The 11,036-nt window shown below is 36.5% G+C and overlaps 1 protein-coding gene across 1 annotated transcript; it reads left to right on the forward strand.

Moving 5' to 3' along the window:
- Window positions 1-573: 573 nt before the first annotated feature.
- On the forward strand, window positions 574-10,767 carry LOC108439614 (succinyl-CoA:3-ketoacid coenzyme A transferase 1, mitochondrial-like). The gene is made up of 17 exons (XM_017718108.2): window positions 574-772; window positions 1,785-1,896; window positions 3,813-3,903; window positions 4,162-4,297; window positions 5,437-5,586; window positions 5,777-5,883; window positions 6,159-6,219; window positions 6,301-6,408; window positions 6,530-6,641; window positions 6,788-6,882; window positions 7,428-7,476; window positions 8,708-8,780; window positions 9,037-9,112; window positions 9,210-9,299; window positions 9,407-9,487; window positions 9,861-9,962; window positions 10,266-10,767. Exons 1-17 carry the CDS (start codon window positions 674-676, stop codon window positions 10,299-10,301), a joined length of 1,578 nt encoding a protein of 525 aa, XP_017573597.1. The 5' UTR covers window positions 574-673; the 3' UTR covers window positions 10,302-10,767.
- Window positions 10,768-11,036: the final 269 nt, after the last annotated feature.

The raw sequence follows: 11,036 nt of genomic DNA on the forward strand, positions 1-11,036 counted from the left end.
GCTTTAAAGTTGTAAATTAATGTGTTCTTACATAGATTCATAGATTGTAGTTACTATGGAGGGAACTGTATTTTTTTATGAACCACTATTAAGCCTTGTTTTGTTGCTGCCCAAAGAAAACCATGTATCTCCATTTTTTGTGATTTTTACTTTTCTACATCATTTGAGCACGGCAGCTATTCCGTATGTTGTGTGAATTTTTAATGATGAATGGACTCATAGAAATGCCCCAAAACTCATTACCATTGACATACATTAAAAGCTAAGAATGTTTTGCCATGTTCTGTAAACTTAATATTTTGGAGATAGCTTTTTTTTTTCATTTGGACAGTCACAATTTGGGTAGGAGGGAGGCTCCATTTGTAATTTATGGCCTATTAAGGTGTATTAAGTGTCAGGGCAGTCGGGGAAATAAGGCTGCATTTGTACTTTATGACCCACTTTCACTCGATTTCATTCTTATTCTGTGCTGGAAAGTTGAATTAAACTGTATTCTGCTCCTGTAGGGAACAAGTGAGAGGGGACAAAGGCAAAGGGTGCTTGTCCACGCTGTCCCTAAACGCCCTTTAAAATCCACCCACCTCTTGTCTTTCTAGCGCAGGAGGGTCTTTTTGTGAAAAGTGCTTTCTTTGCCTGCACATTTCTTCAAAAGTCAGCATCAGTTGTTCTGAATATGGCTTATCAAAGAGCAGCATTTAGGTCAGCTAGGTTTCTTAGAAGCATATCAGTAACATTTAGAGCTCATGGAATTACCTGTTCTGAGTATAACAAGGTAAGTTGTGTATTTTGGCTTTAACTTTGCATTCACAAGGTTTTACTTCTAATGCATGCATTCCCAAGATAATCATGTTTGTATTTTTTCTCAGAATTATTTTATTTATTAATGTTATCAGTAAATGACAATGTTTGTTGCATTTTGTTATCTGTATTAGTGAATCGTCTAAGCTGTGATATATTGGGCACTTAACTGATTACTTGATCTGTAAGAAATACCTAAACGACAATCCCCAGAATATATATACTCGTTTTTGATGGGTCATAAAATATTCTGTGCCAACTATTTTTACTACTGTGGAACAGGGGAACAGCTTAGATTTATAAATATAGACATAAGCAATGGTTTGGATTTGGAACTGTCTTCCATCCTCTAAGCGACATGCTGAACTAATGTCACTGCATTGATTTCCTGTTCAAACAGCCACTTTGTTTGCAGGAGTGTGCTTAGAGTCCACATTGCCACATCAGCTTTTCAGACATCTGTCCAGCTTGAAAATCCATGATTTTAAGTAATCAGAGATACATAAATGTTTTATCAAAGGTATCTTGATATTAATCAAGATATCTCTTGTTTGTCTGCATTTATCTGCCATACTATGTGAAATAAAGGCCTCTCACCTTTAGTGGCCTATTTTCAGAACAAAGCCACATCAAAATGAAGCCTTTTTTGATTGTCCTTATCAGACATTGTGGTACATTTGCTGGGCCAAATTAATTTTAGAGTGTGGATGCTTCTCTGTTCTTACAGTGAGGCACATTTTTTACTAGAGAACTAGAGAAACTGGGCTACTAACAAGTCCTGATTTGTCTATATACGGACCACATTCCCTCTGGAATGGCAGCACTATAGGTCAGAAATGATGAAAGTTCTTTGCACTCAAACTCAATCTGTTCAATGTCCTTTCTTAACTCAGTAAAACAGAAACAAGAGACTGTTTCTTCCCCACACTGACATTTTTGAATGTGTCTGTTGTCATGTGAATTTGTGTGTCCTGTTTCCTCTGCAGGAATGCGTCAGCTGCTGGTTTTCTACCTCCCACTCCAGAAGCGTATGTTTTTATGGCAGCCCTACAGAAGCAGTCAGAGACATTCCAGATGGCTCCACTTTACTGGTTGGAGGTATGAACACAAACTCATTCTGGCCTATTGAAAAACTGAATCCAGTTAAGTGACCCTTGACCCCTGACCACAAGTCAAAATGTTTTAAGAAAAACTTTTCTTATTGAGGCCCTGTGTTAAGTAATTATGTCATAAGTGTTTCCTGATTAATTTCATATTGCTAATGGCACTTGACAACTTTAATAAGTTGGCTCCTGTGGATCAGACTGACAAATGTGTTTTCTGCCATACTTCTGACCTTATGTGACATGAAGGCCTGGTATATTAAGCCTTTGGTGGCAGTTTCAGGCACAAATTGAATGCATTCTGCCCTTGTTTGAACTGTGGTACCATCTTAAGACTGTGGTAACACAAACATCAGGCATCATGCAAAGTATTCATAACCAGTTCATGTACTTGGTTTCTGTGAGGTAGCTGTTAGAGCTATTAACTGCTTTAGGCTTCTTGTTCCTATCACCACCATTGAATAACTCTCTGAGTTTCTCTGTAACAGTGGTTCACACTAAACCACTCTGAATGACTTTGTTTGCATCTTGGAAGGATTTTTGAAAAAACAATTAAATGCAGTAAGCTTGGAGTATAACTATATACATATATTTGAGTTATACAAACCCAATTCTAAAAAAGGTTTGACAGTAGGCAAAATGCAAATAAAACATAAGGCAGTTATTTATAAATCTACTTTGATCTGTTTTTGAAGATAACCTATATAAAATATATTCAGTATTTTACATTATTAACTCTTTTGTGTAATTATACATATTTTTAGCCATTTAGGTGCAATTTAAGACTAAAGATATTTAAGAAAAATTTAAGACTGTTTAAAAACATGTTAAACAGGTGAAGCAATTATGCTTGGGTATAAATGGAGCATCCTTGAAACATCTAGTCCTTTATAAGTAAGGGTGGGTCATGGTTCACCACTTTGCCAAAAGCACATCAGCAAAAAATCCAACAGTTTGAAAGTAGCATTTCTCAATGAGCAATTGCAAGGATTTTAGGTTTTTCACCTCTCCAGTCCATTATATCATTAAAACATTTCGGGAACCAGGAGAAATCTCTGTGCATAAAGGGCAAGGCCAAAAATCTAAACTGAATGTTTATGGCCTTCAACCCCTCAGATGGCACTGCATTAAAAACTGTGATGCTTCTTTAATGGATATCACCATGTGAGCTCAGAATTACTTTGACAAACTGTTGTCAATGAACACAGGTTGTTGCTGCCTCCACAAATGCAAGTTAAGGTTGAACTATGCACAGTCAAAGTCATATGTATCTTCTCTAGACTTGAGCTTATCCAAAATAAAATAAAAATATACTGATGTGCAGTGGAACTGTGTATTGTTTCATACCATTTCCAATTAATCCATATGTAAGTTATGTAAGTCAGTTAACTACAAGTCAGGACCACCCATAAACTCCATGTGATTGTATTGAACATAACTGGTAATTTCCACATGTAAGTACAGTTATGTTCTTACTAACATGCCTCATGGTAGCAAGGGGTTTTCGACATGTAAAGCCTTGTGGCACATGATATTGGTAGCGTAGTGTTTGTTTAGAAAGAACTCCCCATAGATTTGAAGTATTCTTTCCACATCAGTCAGATTGAACAGGCTGTGCTTACCAAAGAAATACTAATTTTAGTACCTTTACACCACTTGTTTATCACCAATGTCATATTATAAACATAGTCAGTTACAGTGCAAGGGTAAAATGTCCATTTAAGTGCAGCTGACCATTTATTTTTAGAGCTGAGATGGATTCTTTCCCATCCATTATGTTGTTTTCTTCTGCTAAGAGCTGTTTCCTGTATCGATGTCCCTTGCCCTGTGCCTTACACACACACACACACACACACACACACACACACACACACACATTGTTTACCATACATTTTCACTTTTCTGTTCCAGGCTTTGGTTTGTGTGGGATACCAGAGAATCTCATCAACGGCCTATTGAAAACAGGAGTGAAACAGCTCACAGCTGTCAGCAACAATGCTGGGTACAAGCAATTTATCTCTATTATGTTAATCAGGGATCATGGTGTTATTACAATATTTGTTCTGTGCACTACATACAGTGGGTTCCTGTCCAAGAATGTTAGACAATATGAAAGGGAAATAGCTTTGTCTAGGCTGCACACAGGAAAGAGGGGGTTAGATCAGAGGGGGAGAGGCTGATTTAACAAATACACAGATACTGCAAGGAAATCTGTTATGATATAATGTTTTAATACTCTTAAATTGGCATCTACTTAAAGAGTGGATAACTTTGGCCTGGGCCTGCTGCTAAAGACCAAACAAATCAAGCGGATGATCTCTTCATATGTGGGAGAGAACATGGAGTTTGAGAGGCAGTACCTATCTGGAGAACTGGAGGTGGAGCTTACCCCTCAGGTAGAGTTTCTGAGGTAGAATTGCCTTTTTACGCTAAACAGGGCCTAGTTCCTTTATTCAAGGCCTAACCTGAGGTAATATAGTTGTAAGCTTAACACTTGGATGTCTACAGTTAAGCCTACAACTATATCACCTCAGGTTAGGCCTTGAATAGAGGAAACTATGCTTTGTTCTTAGGTTGAATTGCCCTTGTACACTGAACAAGGCCTAGTTTCCTCTATTCAAGGCCTAACCTGAGGTGATATAGTTGTAGGCTTAACCCTTAGATTATTAGTTATTTCTGTCTTTGCGCTCTACTGTTGCAATGTGGTTATCTTACTGATTACATAGTTGAGTAATGAGTTGCATTGACCTTAAATTTACATTCTGTTTCATCAGGTTTGAACTTCTGTCAAAAAATGACAAAAAGAAAAAGATCAAAAATGTAAAGGATTCTTTTTTGTGTGTCTTTAACATGATAGTAGCATGTACAGCATGTGTGACAACATGCAACAGAGTTTCCCCTGTAAGTTTATCATAGCTTTACTCTAGTGATCAATCTGTCCACTGGAGGTCAAAGTTAATTATGAAGCATTTTTGGTTCCCTGAGGAATGTTTCAATGGGTGAAGTGTGAAGAACCTTTTAAAAGTTTAAAGAATGGCTCGATGAAAAATCTACACACTTTTCCACTTACGCTATATGTAGTCGAGCAGTCGAGACATGTTTGTTGTCCAAGTTTTGATTCCTTAGTTTTTTTATATTGCCTCTAATTTCGTTAATAACAAACACTAGAAGTCAGTAGTCACCCAAATATTTTTTTGTAAATAAATCTGTAAAACTTCTCTGAACCAACTTAAACCACATCCAGGTCTTCATAAAGGTTTGGAACAATACGGCTTACTGTCAGCTGAAAATTTTACGCAACCTCATCGTGTTGCTGAATGCAGCGAGCAGCCATTTCAGTCAACAGGTGTTGACTACGACTTGGAAACTATTGATGTCTAGTGTTTGTTAGCAATGTTAGCCTGAATTTTTGCCAAACCACTTCCAAGAACGTCATAATTTTTTTAGAACCACACAACCAAAGCAGGAAGCATTTTTTTTTAAACTCTGCAAACCTTTATTTTTAAGAGTGTCCTATTTTTTTTTTTCATTTCAGGGCACACTAGCAGAGAGGATCAGGGCAGGTGGTGCAGGTATCCCAGCTTTCTTTACCCCTACGGGGTATGGCACGCTCATTCAGGAGGGTGGTTCACCCATCAAATACAACAAAGATGGCAGCGTAGCTATCTCCAGTAAGAAAAGACAGGTAGGAACCCAATATATATATTATAAAATTATGTCTATGGTACATTTCTGCTCTTTGATTTGTAACTATAGCAGAGCGTCCATGATCAATGGAAAAATAATTCAGAGCCACAAACACAGAAGATTGTTTACATTTGCACTGTTTGGAGGCATTTAAGAGAGTTTAAAAACCTTGTTGTTTTTGTCTACAGGTTCAAGAGTTCGATGGAAGGCACTATGTCATGGAAAAAGCCATCACAGGAGACTTTGCACTTATAAAGGCCTGGAAATGTGACAAAGCAGGGAATCTTGTATTTAGGTAAAAAAGTTCTGAATCTAGTTTAATGTTAGATATAATTAACTGTAACAGTGTATACAGTTGTACAGAAATTGTTGTGTCTATTGCATTTAGACTTTTGGAGTGAAATCACAGTGTGGTGTAATTTCTGATCAGTACTCTGTAGTGATTTAATGTTCATTTCCACTTTGTCCACAAGAGGTCAGTATATCCTTGCTTAGTAGTTCAAAGAAAAAAAACTGCTTTATTTCACACATTTAACCTCAACTGTTGTCTTACAAATATTCAAATTGCAGGAAATCAGCACGGAACTTCAATCAGCCCATGTGTAAGGCAGCTAAAGTAACAATAGTGGAGGTTTGTGAAAAATTATTTCACAGCTGTTTTCTGGTATCTGGGTTATTTTCACATGCTCAGACAAATTCTTTTCTTCCGCAGGTGGAAGAGATTGTAGATATTGGAAGCTTTGCTGCAGAGGACATTCATGTGCCAAGTATTTATGTAGACCGCCTGGTGAAAGGGACCAAATATGAGAAGAGAATAGAGGCAAGAAATAATTTCATTACTTATTAAATTTCTTTCTTTTTTTTAAGTTTTGGTGTCTAAATGCTCACACACTGAAGTAATTGTGATTGTTAAATGATATTCCTCTTGTGTATCTGTGCAGAAAAGGATAGTTCGGTCCTCCCAGGCAGACAATCCAGTAGTCAAGGATTCAGATAAAACCAGAGAGAGAATTATTCGACGAGCAGCTCTGGAGTTCAGAGATGGGATGTATGGTATCCTTTAGACAAACAAGAACCTGAACAGTATTGTCTTCTGTGACGTTAAGCTCTCATGCTGAATCTGATTATATATATATAAAAAGTATTTGGAAGTAAACTTTATATTATGTTTTCAAATACCTTGACTGCTTTCTTCAAAGCTAACCTCGGTATTGGGATTCCCATGTTGGCCAGCAATTACATAAGCCCTGAAATCACTGTCAGTCTACAGAGTGAAAATGGCATTTTAGGACTGGTGAGCTACATTACCACACTTTAAAAACACTGGACATCATTCACCAATATCATCCTGTTTTTTATTAAATGTGTTGTTGAGAAAGGTCCTAAGAAAAAATCTACATCAGATTCATGACGTTTTCTTAAACTGTAGAATTATTCACACCTTTATAGTTTTGAGTATTTTAGATTCTGTTCTTACCTAAGAACAAATCCCAAATAAGAAAACTTTGGTGAATGTCAGAATCTTCATGAAAATTGCATAAGTGGGTTTTAAGAAGAAATTTAGCCTTAAAAACGGTTGGTGAACAAGGCCCATTGTTGTTCTACCTCAGAAAGTGAGAAAACTGTCTGCCTTGAAGTTTTGAGTTTGTGACACATCTAACAGTAAGTTAACAACACAATAATTGGTGACTAAACTTTGAATAAAGTTGCCATAGATTTTAAGGCACCCAGGTGAACTTATTTAAATTAAATCAGGCAAGGCTTAAACTGGAGAAACAGTGTTGCACTAAAACCAGATTTTCTCCTTATTTTAACAGTAATTTTTCTTTTTTTTTGTAGGGTCCTTATCCTACAGAAAGTGAGGTGGATCCTGAACTCATTAATGCAGGTAGAGACTGAAGTTCCCTTAAGGTTCCTGCCATAATTTATGATTCTCTGCAACCAATAACCACACAAAATCCTTGCATTCTCTTTTCTCAACATATTTGCCCTGTATTGTTTTATAATCTTCAGGGTCTAACATTCCATGTACCTAATAAGGAGTAGGACCGGCCTTTATAGTAATCGCATCTTCCTTCAAATGCTGTCATACAGATACTAAAGTCTGTGTAGAGGGATATAAAAAGCCCTTGAATTCTGTGGGTTAGAAAAGTGGAATCTGTTTAAAATGTTGTAAACTGGAACCTGTGTTGCTAGATTTGATTGACTGTGACCATGGAAGGAATCTGATTTCATTTTCAGTGTTCATGAAACAACTTTTCAACACAAATTTCTTTAGCTGTGTGTATGGAAGCATTATCACCTTACAGTACAGGAATGTGATGAGGAAACAGTGCTTATATTATCAGGTGCATCATGACTTGTAAAAAGGCCTCATACTCTATGTGCTTTGTATAATATGGTGTAAAGCCCAGTCTCACATCCCCGTCTTAGTTTCTCTTTCAAGGACACTCGGCCAGAGTTACCAAGTTAGCACGTTTTCATTATCATGCAAGCCAGTACTGTTAACTGTGTCACTGATTTAATTGTGTTGTGTGCTAGCTTTGTTGCATTTGTTTACGAATGCAGAATCATCTTTTGACCCCTGTGTAACCCCCTGTTGGCAGCAGACATTGAGGATTGAAGGCATGCTTTGGCCTTCTCCAGTAGCAGACACATCTGGATATATGAAATAAATCAAAGATGACCACATGTCTTTAAACAATATTATCCTTTGTCTTTGTTTAATGCCATTAAATGCATGTAGTTTTGTATTTTTTAAACAAACACCTTCTTGCATTCCAGATTTTTACGTTTTGTGAAGCTTAGTTACAGGTGTGCTAATTTTGTGGTATTTGTTGAGGCCATGGTTTTGTAGAGTTTAACAGCTGTCCTGTTGAGTGTCCATCTATCACCATCAGGGAACTTTGACTTGAGAGCACTATTCCTTGTCAATGCAGCCTGTCTAGAACTAGCATATGTTATCGTGGTTAATGTGATTCGACTCACTTTGAAATACTGACTGCTTCTTTAATTTCCTCATGTTGCTTTTCAAAATTCACGTGTTAAACTGTTAGTTTCAAAGTTCTTTTCATGAGGTGTCCCTGTTCTTCTACACAATCCTTTTATGTTTATCACAGGAAAAGAGACGGTCACTGTTTATCCAGGGGCTGCATATTTTTCCAGTGATGAATCATTTGCCATGATCAGGGGGTGAGCTGTGTTCTTATTTATCTGCAAGCAGTTGGAGAGCATGTGACAGAGGATGATGTTTAAGCCCTTAAACTCCTAGTCTATTATTCAGTTTTTAGTCTTAAGGTATGTTAATCTTGAATAATACTATGAACTAACAACTAGCATGTAGGTTATGTAGTTATGAGAGTGAGGAACAGAAGCCAGGATTGGCCCAAAGGTTCTTTGAGTTTAAGTGTTTATTGAAACTTACATTTTTATATTCCTTGCTCTTTAGTGGTCACGTTGACCTCTCCATGCTTGGGGCGATGCAAGTTTCTAAATATGGAGATCTGGCCAACTGGATGATCCCAGTATGAGTTGTTTCTCTTACCTCTTGAATTTCCAAGCTCTGATGTGGGTCTTGTGGCAGATGGTTGAATTTGTGTCCCTTCTGTACTGTTCTCAAAGGGTAAGATGGTGAAGGGCATGGGTGGAGCAATGGACCTGGTCTCCAGTGCTGGGACCAAAGTAGTAGTCACCATGGAACACTCAGCCAAGGTACAGTGCTGGAAATTACACTGGTAATACTCTTTCACTGCTGCTGATGTGTAATATTAAGAGAACATGCACAAATCTGATTTCTAACTACATGAGCAAATTTACAGGGTGGAAAACACAAAATCCTAGAGAAGTGCACGCTGCCTCTGACTGGGAAGCAATGTGTTGATCGCATTATCACTGAAAAGGTTGGGTGAAATCATATGGCTCTGTAAATATTTATGGTATATTAAGGGGCCCATATCATGGAAAACCAACATTTTCCCATTTTTTAAAAAAATATTTTAATATGGTTTGTAAACATTGTCAGAGTTCAGCCCTTATATGGAAACTTCTGTTTTGAATTTGCCATTTTGTGATGTCACATATTGAGCCTACAGCATTTTAGGCCTGCCTATTCACACTCACAAAAATGCCACAAGTAAAGTTCAGGAAAAAAACATGAATCACAAGAATAATTTAGGATATGGGCCCTTTAAATGGAAGAAATACTGTTCTGTAACTATTCATGGTGTCTTAAAGCTAAACAAAGTGTATGTTTTTTTTTTTTTTTTAAAACAGGCAGTATTTGACGTTGACAAGGCCAAAGGACTGACTCTCATTGAGATTTGGGAGGGGCTAACTGTAAATGATATCAGAGACTGTACTGGCACAGATTTTGAGGTAAGTCTAAATGTTAGCAAACTACAGCAAACTAAAGGGACACTCTCTACAAAATGCTCTGGACTCCATTAGTACACATTGTTTAGAAATTGTTTTAATACTTTCTGGAAATGTTTTAGTCATTCAACAAGCAGTAATTGTCAGTACGATATAACTCATTCAATAAACAAGGCATTATGCCATTGAAATGTGCTGGAACATTTTGTGTGTATATGCAATATTATGGCACTGTACTAATAATAGTGTGTTGTCCTTCTTAGTTTAATATTTTGTTATTTATTTATTTATTTTTACTGTTTCCAGGTATCTCCATCCTTGAAGCCAATGCAGCAAATATGAAGAATTACAGTTAGTGCAGTATTTCCCACTGATTCAAACATGTTTAGTGACACAAGGACAATAGAAGATGGATGGTGTGAACTGAAATTTCTGTTGAAGCTGAGTTTGGCACTTTAAAGAGTGATTGTAACCTAATGATGGACTGCCACACAAGCTTATGATGCACCATATATCTCATTTGTGGTCTTCCAGATCTCAGTGGAAAGTAAGATATTAAGATGATTTTCATCATTTTAAAAGCTATTTTTTTTAATCAAAGATAAGGGGAGAAAATGGAACTTTGAAAAGTAGAGTAATACTTTGTTGCTACAGGTTGTTCCATAACTACCATAAATTCAATAAATCTTTATAAATCAAAATATGTTACGGGGCTGTTACAGTGAAATAGTATTACATGATAGTTAAATTTAACCTGGATTCATATTTTCAATGATTTATAATTGAACAAATAAAGCTGATGAATGTGTGTAATGTGTTTGTGTTTCTTTTACACACACACGTTTTTTTGTGTGTGTAGTATGTGTTTATTGCTGAGAAAAGTGTTAATATTTGAATAAACAAAATTTATAGAATATTAACAATGATTTATATATATATATATATATATATATAGATATAGATATAGATATAGATATAGATATATAATTGATTTTCTGGATGTTAGTGTGTTTGTTTAACCATTTTTAAACCTCTCTTCAAGGAAGCCCAGTATTATATGTAGTTTAAAAGCAACTC

This window comes from Pygocentrus nattereri, chromosome 16, assembly GCF_015220715.1.
Source record: "Pygocentrus nattereri isolate fPygNat1 chromosome 16, fPygNat1.pri, whole genome shotgun sequence".
Classification (NCBI taxonomy): domain Eukaryota; kingdom Metazoa; phylum Chordata; class Actinopteri; order Characiformes; family Serrasalmidae; genus Pygocentrus; species Pygocentrus nattereri.